Here is a 17,295-nt window from a genome sequence, read left to right on the forward strand (position 1 = left end):
AATGAAGGCTTGCAAAAGTATTCACCTAAGGCAGAAAATGCCAAGAAGTGAGGTTGTGCCCTTTTGTATTTTTATGAGGATACCTATGTTTTTTCTCAGTCTGGCTCATTTTTTTGTAGGAAGGATATTGTGTCCCTCTTTAGCAGTGAAACTTTGTATATAGAAATGCTATTGTGTAGAATCCATGGCATTATGGAGCAAGAGAGGAGGTGCAGAGTGATAAGGGTGAAAAGCCTCTATCTCTTGTTTTTAGATTCCCCACTTGAGTTGCTAAGATTAATTTCTTTCTGGAAGCTTGTCACTTGAAAGTGTACAATGTATCTTCCACAAGAACAATGACAGTGAGGTGCTGCTTCTAGATTGTGTCTGGGATTATCTGGAGTGCAGTTCTCTGGTGTAACAGAGATTCAGGGTAGGCTGCCAGACTGGGTGAATACCTCTGAGAAGTTTGTGACCTGCCCATATTATATAGAAATTCTGAGAGGGGGAAGAGTGGAATCCGTTTTCAACAGTATAAGCAAAGTGTTGAGATCATGGATTGTTTCTCAGCATTACACAAGTCTGTCTCAGTTTTCCATTCTGCAACAGATAAGGTAGCAGTTTGAAATACTCAGTCCAGATCCATGTCTAGAAACACATTTCATTCATGGACAAAGTAAAGCTGAGGCCTTAAAATATTTCAAAGCTGTGATTTTTTTTTCATGATTTTTTGTGTACTGCACATATACATATAGGGAAATTACAGCTGCTGGAACCATGTAACTATTTACTGTATAGCTTACAGTGTTTCAAAGAGAAAGATCAAGTTAATGCACCTTTAAGAAACAGGATTGGTTAATTTGTCACCACTTGCAGCAATTTTCAGCAAATTTCCTTTAAATGCCCTGTAAGAAAGCAATGTACACAGATACATCTTCAATCTGTTTTAGGGTAATTTTTGTCTCTAAGAGGTCACAAATTAGAGGCAATGCATTATTTTGTGTTAAGATTTTTCTCACAAATATGATTCAAGATGCACTCTAAATGTAAGTAGTATTAGGTCATGCTGGTTATCAAAATATAGTTTTCTCATTGTAGGTGAGTACTCAGGACCTATTTTTCATATGTCATCAGCAGCTGAAAAAGAAGATAAGGATGCCATTGAAAACTATGGAGTGTGGGTATGTAACACCAAAGGTTTTGAATTAGGAGCCTGAAACAGTAAATTGTATTATACACTGTAAAGCAAAGAATTATATGTTATATATGTGTAAAGTGAAGGAAACTTACCAGTCAATGAGTAATTCTGGAGAATTCTGTAGATAAAGGTTGTATAACAGCCTGAAGTAAAATGGAATACAGTCTTCTTACGATGGGGAACAATCCTTAGTGTTATATTGGATACTTGCTGTTATACTAATTTGTTTCCCGCTGGTTTGCTTAGACTTTGTTCAGTGTTCTTCCTTTTGCACAGTGCTGAGAAACAGTGCAGTCAAATTCTTTTGTTTCCCTATGCAACATGCACATTCAAGTAAAGAAGGAAATTTGTCTATAAGTATGCTGATCTATTTGATTAAGTATGCCTGGCTTTCCACTTAGTAACAGAAGAAGAAACAAAAAAAAGTTAAATTTTGTGACCTCAGTGCTTTCCCTGTCTCTGCAAAATATGTGCTTTTTTGACCATGTTAGTAAGTGTTCAAAAAGGTTTTTTTCAGAGAGTGTTTTAGACAGGATTAAGGCAGACATCCTGTTTGTGTTGGGCCTACAACAGGAGAGGGACAGGGCTGGATAGAGGGGTCTGGAGTCTTCTGTAGCACCTGAAGCTACAGTGGAGCAAATCACTTCTACCCCACACCCAGGTATGGTGACAAAGGACCATGCTTAATATTGACACGCAGAGCATGGAACTTCGGCCCACTGGAAGTGGCAGTGGGTGGGCAGTGAACTTGGGGGAGGGTGAGGCTGAGACAGATGGGAGCTGGCTGAGGTGCTCCTTCCCTGTCCTGAAAGCAGGAATTTGGCAGAGAGAAGGGCTTGGCTAATGAGAGAGAGGAGGTGAATGGTTTTAGCCCCTTGGGACTGAGGCTGCAGGCCTGTATGGAAGGCACTAGGAAGCAATGGGGAAGGAGCCTGTGAGGAGCAGGGTGTGGGGTCAGGGACAGGGGGAGACTGAGGGGCATTGAGTGAGCCATGGTATGGTTTTCACCTAAGTTTGGGTTCCTGACTTTTGGGATGAGGGAAGGAATGGACAGGTTTCCCTCATAAATGCTTTTCTTTGGATCTTGGAATGAAATTTAACATTCCTGTACCTTGGGTGAAGAAATAGGCCCAGTTGTCCATGTTGTGGACAATAAAAAGGTTGTCATGTTCATTAAGACTGCATAGCTTAGCTGGCAGGGGATTGTAAAATGCCAGACAGTATGGAGGAAGGAAGGTGAGAAATATGGGCAGTTCCAAAGAAAAATGGTATTAAAGCAATAAAACATGAAAAAATAAATTGCTTTCTAACAAAGGCCACTGGTTACAAAAAGCAAGCAGGTCTGAAGGTGAAAGTAACCCTCGTCTAGACAACTCCATTCCTAGAAAAGTTGTGGTCTCTAATAAGTCCTAGTAGCTAGTAAGTCCTTTATTTTTAAGAAAAAGGTGAGTCAATGAACCTTTAATTTAGTATCCCTTGATTTATGTTACAAAATTTGTTTTCAGAATATCTTGATGCTGTTATTTCTGTTACACGATAGGATAAGTTTGCAATGGAAATTACCTAGATTAACTTCCTTTTTCTTGGTAATCTTTTTGTCTGTACCTGTTAACTTAAGGATAAATATGTTTTAGAAACTACCAACTTTATAGAAAACACAGCACATGAAAATCAGACTGACAAAGCAGAAGTTTCACATCAGGAAGCCCTAACAAAAAATGAGGAATCGCACAGTGCTGACAAGGACTTAAATCTAAAACCTTGGGAAGAAAGATATGAAAGAATGTGGGTTGAAAATGAGAAAAGGGAATTGAAAACAAATTTCAAAAACATTACAGCAGAGCTGAAGCAGTTGTTTGGTGAAAATGAAGCTGGGGAAACTGCTTCACTTGTGGAAGAAATACCAGAAGATGGCATTGGTGAAGAATTGAGGAGTTCTCACATTTTTTCATCTCCTGTGACAGAATCAAGTAATAATTTAGAAAGCCAAGGTGAATTTGGGGATATTAAACCTACACTAGGTGGAAAAATACCCAAAATGGAAATTGTATTTCCAAGTCATGGTGTTCTTCCTGATCAAAATAGCTTAAAGACATATGTAGAAGATACCTGGAATACAGATGAAGCAGTTGGCATTAACAATGTAGATAACAGAAAGGTGTCTCTAGCTAAAGGAGAGAAAAAGAAAATGCCTACTATGGAAACAGAAGAGAATGATAATGGAAATAGTAAAAGTGCAGAGGAAGGTCCTGCTTACTGCCTGAGACATAGCTTAGAATCAAGTATTTTGGGTGACATTTCTAATGCACTTCCTCAAATAAGACCTGTTTGTGCAAGGGATGAAAGTGTACATTCTGTAACAGAAATGAAACTTAAAAAGTACTCTGGATTTAATGATGATGTTCCCAAGAACTGCTGTATCAACAGTAATATAGGGGAAACTGAAAGTCTTTTCATTAGTGCTCAGGAATCCTGTGACGTGCTGGAAAGGAATCTTGATGAAGAGCTAAAAAGAGATATGGAAAGATTTAAGAGTAAGGTAGGAATGCTGCAAGCAGTATTCCTGGCTTTGGAGAAGGAGAAGGTACAGCTGCAAAAAGAGGTAGTTCACCTGCTACTCCTTATTCTTTAGTCTTTCTCCATATCAATGGTCCTGTTCACTTCAGCTATTCATCATTAAATGAAGAAGCTTTGTGCAAATTAGTTGTTTGAATGAAAATAAAATACTTAAGAATCAAGACAGCAGTGGAGAGTTGCCTTTTCCCCTTTTTCAGAAAACGCAGAATGTGCTATTGTTGCACTTTAACACTATGTGGCACTCAGTTCCAGTGTAAGAAGTTATCACTTCATTGACATTAAAAGAATTGCACACAATTAAATCAGTTTTGTTTCTGAAACAAAGAATGAAAATAGCTTCTGAACAGGGTCTTGACTGAACTTCTCATTTGCTGTGATTTCTGCATGGTGTGTCTTCATTGCCCTTCACTTAAATTCCTGTTTGCTGTGAGTGGAGATGTTTCTACTTGTGGGTTTGGCATCTTTTGCCCTGCTACCCTGCCTACCCTCCATGGAGGAAGCAGTAACCAAGCACACTTCCATTTGATTTTTTTATTTCTGTTTTTATAACAAACATTGTGCAGTCCTTCTAACTCTTTAATCCGTCAGTAATGCTTTTGCATTTTTGTTGTTCATGGTTTAAGATACATTGTTGTTTTCTTTCTAAGGACCATGCTTCTGTTACATCATAGGATCATGAGTGAATTTGAAGGACTTTCAATAACAATACATTTTGTAATGTAATTTTTGTGAAAATACTTGTCTATATTTTTTTTCATTTTGCACTTCTTCAGAGGTAAATGCTGAGTTACTCAGTCTTGGATATTGTGTTTCTCTTTTATGGAAAGACTGATTAATACTTGAAACTTAACTTAATTTTTGTAGGTTGAGAAGGAAAAAAACACAGAAAGAAGTTTCAATACACAGACAGTGGCAAAAGAGGAAAATGTTGATAAATTAAATACACCACCAGCCAACATTACTAATCAGCAAATGAAAGAAAAGCTTTCACTAAAGAAGAATGACTCTTTGAAAATGGAGGATGAAAACACTACAGAAGAAAAAGTCCACAAGAATTTTTCACCTGAGGAAAGGTCAGAAATTATTAAAATGCCAATGAAAGTAGAAACTAAAGACATGATCTCTAATTCATATCTGTAGGAATTCTTAAGTATCTTTCAGGTTTTCTAATATTGTACTAGTTGAAGCAGTTTCTTTGATACTGAAAGCAATACTGAGCAGACCACTGCTTCACAAACATTTAAGAAAAACACTTTTTTTTAGGAAGAGGGAAAAGATATTACCAAATGAATATTAAAAGTTTGAAGGAGGCATTGATATTTTTATGAAATCATAAGCAGGAGGGTTTTTCTGTCTGTCCTTCAAAGGAATCTCTGCCTGTCTGTCCTTCAAAGGAATCTCTGCTCTTAATACTTCATGTAATGTGAATATAAGATACTGCCTGGATCTCGTTCAGGTTCCACATTCCCCCCTCATTCCTAGGGCAAGTTTTTTAAATACTTTTAAATACTCCACAATCCTTGGAGTTAAGTCTGTATTTTATCAGAGATATTTTTAATCTCAGTTGTTTCTGAGATCTGACAGATCTGAGTTTCTGACATCATCTTATGTCTGTTTCAAAGAAATATTTTCTGTAAAGTTACTCAAGTGGTATTTTTTTTCCTGTTTAATGTAGTGAACTTTCCCTGAATCATGATGTTGCAAAGAATAATAAAGGACAGACTTCAAAGCAGAAGGCTAATCAGCAGATGAGCTCTTCCAGTGGGAATAATTTTCGAGTACCAGATGATAGCACTTCAAGTGAAACATCTCAAGAGGAAGAAAGGTACTGAATATAAAAACCATTATGACTAAAACTTAATTAATGATAAAAATTGACCTAAGGCTAAAGGTAAGTTTTTTTGTGAACCTGATGTGCACAGTGGTTTTTCTTCCTTCATGTGACAATATGACTTGATTGTGTTCCAAAGCACTACCTTTTTGCTTTATGTGCTTTGAACATCTTACCCAAGTTCATTATAAAGACAAATGTGCACAAGTGCTGGAAAATTACCTGAAGGTCAGTGTATATGTGAACATGTATTTTTTAAAAGGGAGGAGAGAGACTTATACAAGAACACAGTTGCTATTTCATCACATGCATCTTAGGGTTTGAGTTTTTTTCTTTTTTTTTTTTTTTCCTTCATCTGTATATCCTCTTGACTTCTTGCCTACTTAGACTTAACTGTGAGGGGCAAAATGAGAAACAGAAATTGTCAACAGGATACAAGCACTGTTCAGCAATAGCTAAAACACTGGTGTGTTGTTAACGCTGTTTTGGTCAGAAATGTAACACACAGTATTGTGTGGGCTGCTCTGAAGAAAATTAACTCCACTCCAGTCAGCCTAAGTATATTAGAGAATCTAAAATTACAGTTCTTTGACCTTAAGGGAAAGAGTCTAAATACTGAAGGGAACGAAACCTCTAGTATTAAACAGGGAATGCACATAACTATGTATCTATATATCTCCATGTCTGTAGCTATATGATTCCTGTCACTTTAAATGAACAGTTATTTCAACTCTTTGCTTAATATCCAGTAAAAAAAATAATCTTCCAATAAGGATGATAATTTTTTCCAGTATTCACCTACGTCTAAAAATACTCTTGTATTAAATTTTACTTTCATTCCCTACTGAAATTACATTTTCAAAACAACTTTAGATATTGTTCTTAATGCAAGATAAACATTCTAGAACTGAAATACATTTCTGTTTTCCAGACCTGCAGCAAAGACAGCGAATGAAAAGAACAAGGTACTGAAAAATTAGTTTCTTGATAAATAGTTTTATCAGCTTTTAATCACTCAGATGGGACCAATCAGATATGGACTGTGAATGAAAGAATCAGTCATTCATGCATCTGTAATATTACATAGTTGTATACAGAAAATACTGTATTTTTTGTAGGTCAGCATACACATGGATGTAACTGATGACCTCGATTTAACTCACTCATCTGACACAACATCAGAGGACGTCAAGTTACCAACATCCACCTACAAAGAGGCTGTGTTGCTCTTAGAACAGCTTACTGTGGATCATACAGGTATGTTCTAAAGTCACTTTTTCCTCAGATGTTACAAGTTTTTCTTTTGAAACATGGTTTCTTTGTGCGCACTCCTAGGTATCTTGGTTCATTTATATTTAGGATAACACCTCCCCACCACCCCCTTCATCGCTGACATGTGTGTACAGAGCAGCTGTTCCTATTTTTTGCCTTTGCCTGAGTGGTGGTTTTGTCTTCTCCTAAATATATTTTTATGAGGTGCCACCAGCATGGCTGAAAGGCTCAGTTGTGCCCTTGCATTTGGTCCATTGTCTTGTCTGGAATGGGGCCAGCCCTGGCCTTTTCTCATAGAGAACTCCCACTGCCTTCCTTCAGTCTTCCCACTGCCAAAACTTTTATCACCTGCACCAAATCAAATAATTTACACATTAGAAGGTATTTATGCATATGTGCAACTTTGTCTTCTCTATCTCAAAATAGGTTCTGCTATTTTACTGAAAATTCAAAACATACTTCTTAAATATGAACAAATAATAGAGCATGAAAAAAATCGGTATGCAGCGGTCTGGAGAGAAGTAAAAAAACTGGAAAGTGAAAAGGAGGAATCAAAATTAATAGCAGAAGAGACTCAAGATTTGAAATCCATATTGGCTCATCAAGAAGTGGAATGGAAAAGTGATATCCAAAGCCTTAAGTATGTAATCTTGTGTTCTGATAATGTGTTATCTTGTAACAGTATATTTACCTAGATAAACTTACAAATGATAAAACAGTCAATAGTTTATTTCCATATACTGTAAACGTGATACCATAGATAATGGAATGATGATAGAATTTTTTAAAAAATTAAAAATTCGAGTAAAAATACAAAATCTGAAAATTTTTAACATTTTTTATGTTTTGAGTTGTTTCTGCGAGTTCATAGTGTAGAATATCTAGTTTTTGTATTAGTGCTTTAGTTTCTCAACTATATTGCTAATTCCCAGGTTTACTTTGAAACAAGAAGAAGAAAAGAGGCTCAGACTAGAAACACTATATGAGAAAACAAAAGAAAAACTCAGAAGGAAAGAAGAGCAATATTGTAAAGAGATGGAGGAGAAACAGCAACTTGAGTTACAATCAAGGAATTTAGAAATTGAGTTAGTAACACTGAGAAAGCTCCTCAAACAGGTATGTTAGACAATGACTTAAACACTTGTCTTTTTATTTTCTGCTTCTTTTAATTGGTGTTGTATTCCAGTATGCCTAGAGAAGTCGTACTGTGTTCATGGAAGAGGCATTGGGTAACTATTGCCAGATTTTGCAAACAGCTGATTTCCAAGTAGTGTGTTCCCTTTTGTTTGTATTTCAAAGCCTAACTTTGAGTTATTTTTCAAAATAATAATTAAAATAACTAAATTATTCTGTATTTCTTCTTAATTTTCAGAAGAAAATTAAAATTATAGATGGATTATTGTAACTCTGGAAAGCAAAACTATTTAAAAGAATAAAAGGGAGAGTGGAACAATATTGCTAGCTTTGATTTTTCTGAAGGTGCAAGTAATTTAATTGTATTATTGTAGGTTGAAGATGAGCGTGATGAAACACAGAGACAGCTCTCTCAGGAAAAGAGTGCCAGAGCCCTGCAAGAAGGCATTTTGAACAACCACCTTTGGAGACAAAAGGAACTAGAAGAAGAGACAAGAAGAACTATAGGAAAAAATTCAGATGTAAGGAGATTTTTTTTCTAATTAATTCAATTTCACTATGTTTGTTCTAAAGTTATAATAAAATTTATAATTTTTTTTCTGCTTCTTGATGGATTATTTACAGTGTGATTTTATTGTGCAAACACCTCTTCTGTTTTCCCTTATGTCTTTAAAAGTTTTGAGAAGCAGTATCAGCGCTGTATGTACAAGTAGAAAGCTAAAAGAAAACATTATTTACACCATTTTTTACACTGTCTTGTTTTTATTTCCTTGACATTTTATCACCACTTTTTGAGGTTTCTAGCATTGAAACACCTAGCTACCTACATCCAGATTGGCCAGGAAGGAAGTTGACACTCTGTGTTCCCATTACTTGGGGTTTTTTAAATTATTTATTCCCTGATCAAGCTTGAAGTATGAAGTTCTGTTCCGCCTCCACATATTAAAGTTTTATGAAAGAAGATCAGCAATAAAACTCTCAATACTAGTTAAAATAATTGAAGGAGAATAAGCAATCATGGACACTAAAAAAAAAAAAAAGTCTTGAAAAGTTTAATGAATTTACTAAGAATGTGAAATTCATGGAAGAATTATTTGTTCTTGGCTGTACTGCCCAATAAATATAGGGTGAATATGTTTACATGGAAAATAATTTGTATAATAAACAGGCACTATACAAGACTCTTGCTTTCTAGGGATGGTTCAGCTGTATAGCAAACTTTCAGTAAGGCCAAAAAAAGTGTCAAGAAGACATTTAAAAAGGAAAATACCCATTTTAGCCTGGTAAGCAGAGATTTTACCAGATCAGTAACACAGCTAAATTAATCTAAAAGGGAATATTTTAAAGGCATGCATACATAAGAAAGCACTGTTATTTTGTAACCTTTATACCTGAAATATTTCAAATAATTTTATTATTTAGTTGCTGGTTTACAGAAAAAAAGGCATTACGTATTTGGCTTGTTTATTTATGGATGTGTTACGCCTTCATTCTATGCCTGCTTTGGACACATGCACTGGTTCATAGAGTAGCTTATGTCTTATGTGAAATTTCATTCTCATCTTTGCAGTCATGTTGCAGTGTTAGAAACATTAAAATGCAGTTTAATGCTGAATTGGTTTTGTAGATTTATTTCCCACCTGGATATTTATTCATGTTCTCTGTCTTTCAGGAATCCGACACTGAGAGAGAAAAGGATCTGTTGTACAAAAATCAGTTACTGCAAGATGAGACTGCCGTGCTAAGACTAGAACTTGATCAAATAAGACTTAGGCACCAGGAGGAAAAAGGAAAATATTTAGAGGAAAATGAGACCTTGAAAGAAAAAAATGAAGATCTCCAAAAAGAACTTAAGCTGAATGAGGAAGCCTTAACGCAAACAGTTTTTCAGTACAACGGACAGCTGAACTTACTAAAGACAGAATCTGCAATGCTAACTTCCAAACTTGAGCAGACAAAAGAAAGCAAAGACAGGCTAGAGACAGAAATTGAATCATTTCGTTCCCGCTTGAACACTACTGTTCAAGAACTTGAACGTCAGCAGTCATCAAGAAGCGATGTTGAGCGAATGTTTCAGAGAGACCGTGATGAATGGCTTCGCCTGCAAAACAAGCTCCATCATGACCTCTCAGATGTGCAAGAAGCCAACAAGAGCTTGTCCCAGCAGCTGAGTAAAGCTGAAAGCAAAGCTAATAGTCTAGAAAATGAGCTTCACCAGTTAAGACAAATGCTCAGAGAGAAAACATTGCTTTTAGAAATGACACAAAAAGAATTAAGTCAAAGCCAGTGTCAGGCAAAGGAATATGATCATGCTCGACAGCTTGAAAAAGACCAAGTAAACAAACTTGTAATAAAGCAGGAATCCATGCAGGAGCGATTGGCCCAGCTCCAGAGTGAAAACCTTTTGCTCCGTCAGCAGCTGGAAGATCTGCAGAACAAGGGGATCATCAAAGAAAAAGTAGTTAATGACGTGCAAGATCGGTTTAATGATATTTTCAACAAACTCAGAGCTGATACTGAGAAGCAAGTTTACCTAGTGGAAGAGAGAAACAAGGAATTAAATGCCAAATGTATTGATTTAAGAGAACAAGTCTTCAAATATGAGAGTGACAAAATAGAGAGAGAGGTAAAATACAGAGTTACAGCAATTTAAAGTTTTCCAGTTCTTGAAATTATTTTGTGTTTTTAAAGTGTATCAGATATAAGCCATATGCATGGGACCAGATAATGATGATTTGTTCTGGTTTGTTGTGTTTCTCTTGAAACTGGGAGGGTTTGCTAAATGGGGTGTTACTGCTCAGATATGAGCAGAGAGCAGAAAAAAGGTATCCAAGTCTGCTTTAATCAAGAAAGGTGATTCTTCTCTAGAACTTCTTTCATCTCTTTTCCTTAATCCATTTTTTGCCCTATAGAATTGGTTTAGGTATTTGATTTTTTTTTTTTTAGTATTGCATTGGTGGCAGAGGTAAGTGATGTAAAAGGAAGAATGATCTAATATATGACAATTGAGAAATGAAAATGCAGATGAGTGAATTGTGTGAGATGGACTTATATTGAGTTCCTACAGAGGAAAAACATTGCTTCTCCCTAAGTTGCTATCAAAATTGAAGAGTATTTTAGTGTCCAGGTATTAATTTATGAATATTCTGGGGCCTTTAAGGGGTCTGCCTAGAGACTGCATCAATATCTATGTTCCTAGGAGTAAGTAGGGTATTCTGTAATGATGGTGTTCTGGCCAATTTCAGGTAGAGTAATGACTTAAAAATTGCTTTACCCATTTTGTTTAATCTCCCTTACTTTCTAGAAAATAGGAGCTAATAAAAGTCAGTATTTAGACACACTGGTGTATGGTTTGTTGCCTTTAGTGATTTGAAAAGTGATTTAAAATTACACTTCCTTCTTCCTAACATGTCCAGAATCTTTGAGTGAGATAAATATAGGCATGTGTGAGATAACTGCTTTATTCTTCATTTATCAGTGACTGTAAGGTGTGTGTGGGGAGAGAACTCCAGCAATACTATCAGTCATTTTAAGCTGTGAATTGCTGTGTATTCTTCATACCAAAACAATAGGTTCCCTCTGACAATACTAGATCTGTCTAACTGTATGACCTGTCCAGGTTTTAGCAAACCTAATATGTCAGTATAAAGGCAGTTGTTATTATAAACCATACTTATTAAGACGGCTGTAAGAGGATGTGATTCAACATATTCTTAGAGTATATGTAAAAAGAACTTGTAGATATAGGTATTCATTTAATTATATTTGTAAAGTGTAGGAATAGAACAAAGAATGATGTGATGTCAAGTCCTGCCTTTGGTCAACAAAATAGTATCTGCAGTCAGATTATGGCTCTTGCATCACAACAGATTTCTTTGTATTCTCTTAGTAAAATTCCCGTGATTGCAGTGTGTGCTTATGCATGGTTTGAGAAGAACAATATCTGGATCTTTTATGTATTAGGAAACAAAAATCCTCATGAACAGCTGCTGACAATTTGGGGTGCTCAGCTGAGAAAGATGGAGAGGTGATTGTGCACATGCCTGCTGGTGACAGACAATTTCACTTGAGTTCAATCCAAAGACAAGTCTAACTGTATAAGGAAATAATTCAAAGTAAAGGCATTTTTCATTTTCTTACAACTTTGTTCATGCTCATTTAATTGTTTCATTAGGGCATGATCCGACAGCTGCAGCAGGAGCTTGCTGATGCCCTTAAAAAGCAATCTATGTCAGAAGCTTCACTCGAAGTTACTGCGCGCTACCGTAGTGATCTGGAGGAAGACAAGCTGCGCTTGCAAAAGGAATTGGAAAAGGCTAAAACCAAGGTACACGATGTCTGTAATTATATGAATAAATCTTATGGTGGCTGTTAAAAGTAGGATTGGATGTCATCCTTAAACCCAAGGAAAAAATTAATGATGTGGGAATCAATAGCATTGTTTTATAAACTTGGTGTCCAAGTCATTGACATGCGGACATTATGCCCTAACTTGGACAAAATTTTTTATTTGCAAAGGTGCTTTTCCCAATAAATTTGTGTCTATATTTATGCCTTGTTACCTTTGGTTTAGCCAAGCAGATTGTCTGATTTCTGAATTTCTACAATATTCAGAAATATTGGACTGCTGTGTTTCAACATTTTTATGCTCTTGCTTTCCCCTTGCCCCCACTCCCCTACCCTGCCCTGTCACCCGGTAACATGTCAAATTTTGAATGCTGTTGTACTTATTCCGCATTTTTCCCCTTTGGCCCTGCTATAATTTGCCATCTTAAGTGGTTTTCCTGCAAGGGAAGTGTAAGCTCTTTCTGAGTTAGGGACTACCTTTTCCAAGGTGTGGGCATAGAGAGGCCTTGGAGTTCTGAAAGGAAAATAATTTAAAATCTGATCCTTATGAGGGACTTGTGAAGTCACTACAGACAGATGAACTTCTTAATTCATGTTTTCACAGAGGAGAAAATAAGTGACTACAAAAAGCATCCTAAGTCCCCAAAAGGGTCGGGGCAGCAGTGTCAGTGCTTAGAGCTGTGCTCTAGGAAATCTGTGGAGGGATGGGAGAGGCCGCTGTAGAAGACTAGGAAGTAACACAGCTTGTGTTCATTTGCTAGTAGAAGCTTTGAAAGTTGAGATGATTACAGTTCTTTGGGCAGTGGTTATGAGCAGATATCTGCAGCAGGTGAGTCCTTGGGCAGCAGCTGACTGCCCTGTATAAAAGCTCACCTGATGACTGTGGACCCTTTATGTGATTTTACAGTTGCGGGAGGTGGAAGAAAAGTATCTTCAGTCTGAGCATTGTGTTCGTGACTTGAAGACTGCCTTGGATGGTAAGGAAAGAGAAGCAACAGCTTCTGCCCAGAAACTGCAGGACCAGCTGTTGGCATCTTCTGAAACTAACACTACTATAAAACAACTGGAAGAACACGTGCAACAGTAAGAGAACACAGTGGGGCGAGGTATCTGTCACTTGCAGGGATTGGCTGGAAACCACAGCATAGATAGGTAGCCTTGTTGTGTCACAGCAATTTATGAAAATTATGAAGAATGTTCTTGTTTTTTATTATTTTGCACTGTTCTTTTGGAATTGGTGCTCTAGCAGATTTTTATAATAAGACCTGTATTTTTTTTTAAGCCTTGAAATTGAAAACACCAAATTGGAAGCCACTGTCCAGCAACAAAGCAATAGGATTGAAGCCCTGCAGAGAGACCTGCAAGCCTCTGCCTCAGTAAGCTGCTCATAAATTTCTCTTTTGGTGTCTCCTGAGCCTAGTTACCTATTTCTGTGGGGAAACTTTATGGTGAGGTTTTCCCAGAGAGCCAAGGGGAGCTCAGTGCCTGCTTTTTCTGAATAGAGGCTGCTCAGAAAGTAGCCTGCTGTACTTTCCAGCCATCCAGCTTTGAAAATTTTCCCATGCTATAGCAAGTCAAAAATATCACTCAAAAAGGTAAGGATTTGACAGCAGTACACTGGTGTAACTATTGTCTGCTTTAGACCCTTCGTAACATCAGATGCTGCTTTGGGGATTGCAATGTGTTCCATTTAAGTTATTCATCAAGTTTACTGGTAGAAATTCCACAGGGTATATTGATGCCAAGCCCTTTATGCCAGAGATCTGGCTGACATCATCAGACTGAAACAAAAATTACATGTCCCAGAGCTTTTGCTGTGCAGAATTGCTTTTTCTTTGGCTACTTGCTGTGTGTCTGTTCTCATGAAACAGTGAAGAGGACTGCTTGTGGTATCTGCAAAACTCAGTTTGAGCCTTGGAATTTACCACAGCTTCTACACAGTGGTTAATTTTGGCTTTGATAAGGTGCTAATATCTGTGGCCTGAATTAAGAGATTTTTTTTTATTATTGTTGTCGTTTTGTATTGTAGCCACTGAACTAGGGTTCTTGTTACGACTGTAGTTATCAATTATAGCTGAAGGTATTTTGAAAATCATTACATGTGATAGTCAAACTTTGTGATGTACTGATACTGTGACTGCCAGTGGGAGGGCAGTGACAAATCCACTTTGACTAATAGGGCATGATTTTCAAGTGTGCTGGGGATGAGAAAAGCTACTCCTGCCTGTTTTCAATGAAGATTCTTTATATCCCACATGGTCTTTTCTCTCTCACTCTCTGTGTCAAATGCCAGAGGTGATGATTGCTAACAATTTTACAGTGGCATCAAACTAAGGCCATTCTGATCATTGTTGTGGGTGTAAATAGTGTAGGAATAGTGTAGGTTAAGAGGTTGTGTGTAATACTTTTGTCAGTGAGGTGTAACTTCAATCTAGAAAGTGATAGTGTGCCTTCTTGCTTCTTGTAATGCTTCTCTAGGTTCATAACCGCCTGGAAGACTTGATAATGAGCTTGCAGACAGCACAGGCAGCTGCAGAGGACCACCACAAGCAGGTACATGACAGGCTTCTGTGAATGACTATTTTAGTCTTTGAATTTTTTGTGTATAGGTAATTGATGAAAAGATCATGTGGGTTCTGTAAGCACACAGCTGTTAAATATCCTGGTTTTAGGGCAAGGCACCCTCAAGGCAAATGACTGTAAATTTCCTCATTTTCCTACTGCTGTGTTTTATATGTGTTGTGGTGTGCAAGATAGTTGTGTTCATCAGTGTGATTCATCTGATGAATTCTCTTCCCCATGCCACCTGCAGGGAGTGAGCCAGTTGCTGTGAAATGCTTAGCTGCCTACCAGGGTTAAGCCATAGCAGATGACTGATAGAGTGGGTGTTGTGGACAGCATGGGGATCTGTGGTTGAAAGCTGAGAGAGGAGAGCAGACTTTACAGATCCATATTTTCTTTGTAAGTTTGTCAGAGCTTATCTTGAGGCCATGTTAGTTTTTGTCGTGAGACCCCAGTGTTTTACCTCCTCTGTGAGGACTTGTGAAAGGCATACACCCGAAGGATTTTTTTTTTTACCTGAGACTTTGTGTTAAGTGTTTTGTCACTTTCTGTAGCCAGTAAGCATCTCTTGTTTTTTCCTTTTTTGCTTTTGTAATTGTCTTTTTTTTTCCTTAAAAAATGCCACTAAAAGCCTCTAGTCAACTTCCAGTCTTTATACTTGAACTGAATCAGGAAGTTGTGTTCAACTCAAATGCATCTGTTGGGCAAGTCTTTGTCCCTTTAGCTAAAACCATCAATACCATTGTCAATTTCAAAACGTTTTCTTGCTGTGAGGAGATATACAGCTGTCACAGAAGCCATGAGGGTAGGGTATATTCTGTGCTGAGCACTAGAAAAGACTGCATTAGAAAATATGTAATGAACCCTGGAGAACCTTTGGAAGAAAGCTACAGGGTGATTTTGTGTGTGTGTGTGTTTGTTATTCCCCAAAGTTCACCTCATCTAACTATCCCTATAGCATTCATTCTTTTTACTATCTTCAGTTTCTCTTCTTGTTTAATGTTTCACAAGCTGTGTTCTACATCCCATATTAACATTAACCATAGACATGGGATGGAGAGAGTTTCCATTTAAGTTACAGCTTTCTGTTCCAGTGTATTCTTTACAGTCACCTTAGTTTCTTCTTCTGCTATTGTTGCTTTTACAGGTGCAAAAGCAGAATGTGCTGGCTCTGACATCAAAGGACTTGCAGAGCATGTGGGAAGAGCAGTTTAAGTCAAGATCTAACCTCGAAGAGCGTGTTGCTCAACTTGACAGGGAAAAGGCAGACCTCTTTGAACAGGTAAATCCAGAAAATTCTCCAGAGACCTAAGCCAGTACCTGAGAGTACCACATTAACCTTTTCGTCAAGTTCTTAGATAAAGAGCATTTTTTTATTACCCCTGCCATTCAGGCTCTGGATATGTCATGATTTGTGGATCATCCAGGAAGCAAATGAAAGTTATCTGGGTATCTTGTGTAAGTTTTGGAGTGATTCTCTTTGAGAGAGTTCCCAGTATGGTTTGCCTCAGTTGAACACATCAAGCAGGGCTTCAGTTCCCCAGGTCTTTCTTGGATTCCTTCTGGCTATCTTCTGACCCCTTGTTTTCCGGGCAGGATTGAAGTATTTCATTTTTCCAGTGCAGTGCAGGGAGTAGCAGCAGCGTGTTTTCAGGGTAGTGGACACTTAAAATCCTTGCAGAAAAACATAGTGAAGGAATTCTGGGGAGATGAACTAGTGCTTGGGAAACCAGAAATGACTGACAGTTGCAATGGGGCAGTCTTTCCCTCTTTGCCTGTAGAGGAATAAAGGAAGTAAAAAGCAGCTAGCACATAAGTAGCCACAAAGAAGGGGTGGAAGGGAACAGTTTATTGAAAAAATTCCCAAAGATAAATTCCTCTGCCTGCTTATCAATAAAGATCCTGTAAAAGCTTTAGATTAGTTTGTATTCTCCCATGATAAGAATACTTAAATAATCCTTACTATGAGTTGAGAACTCTTATAAGTAGTCCAGCATCTTCTCCCCCTTTGTTTCAGTGGAGGCTTCTATTTTTGTTCTTCGATATTGGCCCAGTTTGCTGTGAAACCTAACGTGTAACTTGGCTAACAGAGATGGACTGCAGCTTCTCCATGGAGAATGCTAGAGACACATATTGCACATAGGTGTTGTTTTTACATTTTGTGTATGTCGTGTGTCTTTTCTGTTTTGAAAGTGTGAGAGTGAAAGAAAGAAAGTGAAGAAACTGATAGAGTTAAAACGCCCAGTTGAACTCCGTCTGGACCAAGAAATGAGACGAAACTTGGAACTGCAGAAAGACTTTAAGAGGTATGGCTTTTCAATATGGTGAAGAGATATCCCTGAATAGAAGTGCAGTTTTATTGAACTGTAATGTAAGAATATTGGAATAATTACCA

General features: G+C 37.4%; 1 protein-coding gene across 6 annotated transcripts in view; it reads left to right on the forward strand.

Annotated features, from left to right (window-relative positions):
* Positions 1-17,295, forward strand: part of LOC118697731 (ankyrin repeat domain-containing protein 26-like) — a 47,767-nt gene that overhangs the window by 19,261 nt on the left and 11,211 nt on the right. For 5 of the 6 annotated variants that reach the window (XM_036400577.2, XM_036400578.2, XM_036400579.2 and 2 more), the window contains 16 exons: positions 1,078-1,160; positions 2,796-3,779; positions 4,619-4,827; positions 5,430-5,579; positions 6,517-6,550; positions 6,704-6,842; positions 7,284-7,497; positions 7,790-7,973; positions 8,366-8,512; positions 9,664-10,617; positions 12,166-12,318; positions 13,246-13,421; positions 13,621-13,714; positions 14,817-14,891; positions 16,048-16,182; positions 17,094-17,206. In XM_036400577.2, the coding sequence (XP_036256470.1) occupies positions 1,078-1,160; positions 2,796-3,779; positions 4,619-4,827; positions 5,430-5,579; positions 6,517-6,550; positions 6,704-6,842; positions 7,284-7,497; positions 7,790-7,973; positions 8,366-8,512; positions 9,664-10,617; positions 12,166-12,318; positions 13,246-13,421; positions 13,621-13,714; positions 14,817-14,891; positions 16,048-16,182; positions 17,094-17,206 (3,844 nt within the window). The remainder of the gene's footprint in view (positions 1-1,077; positions 1,161-2,795; positions 3,780-4,618; positions 4,828-5,429; positions 5,580-6,516; positions 6,551-6,703; positions 6,843-7,283; positions 7,498-7,789; positions 7,974-8,365; positions 8,513-9,663; positions 10,618-12,165; positions 12,319-13,245; positions 13,422-13,620; positions 13,715-14,816; positions 14,892-16,047; positions 16,183-17,093; positions 17,207-17,295) is intronic. The other variant, XM_036400581.2, reaches the window with a different exon arrangement.

This window comes from Molothrus ater, chromosome 5 (genome assembly GCF_012460135.2).
Source record: "Molothrus ater isolate BHLD 08-10-18 breed brown headed cowbird chromosome 5, BPBGC_Mater_1.1, whole genome shotgun sequence".
NCBI classification, from domain to species: Eukaryota; Metazoa; Chordata; class Aves; order Passeriformes; family Icteridae; genus Molothrus; species Molothrus ater.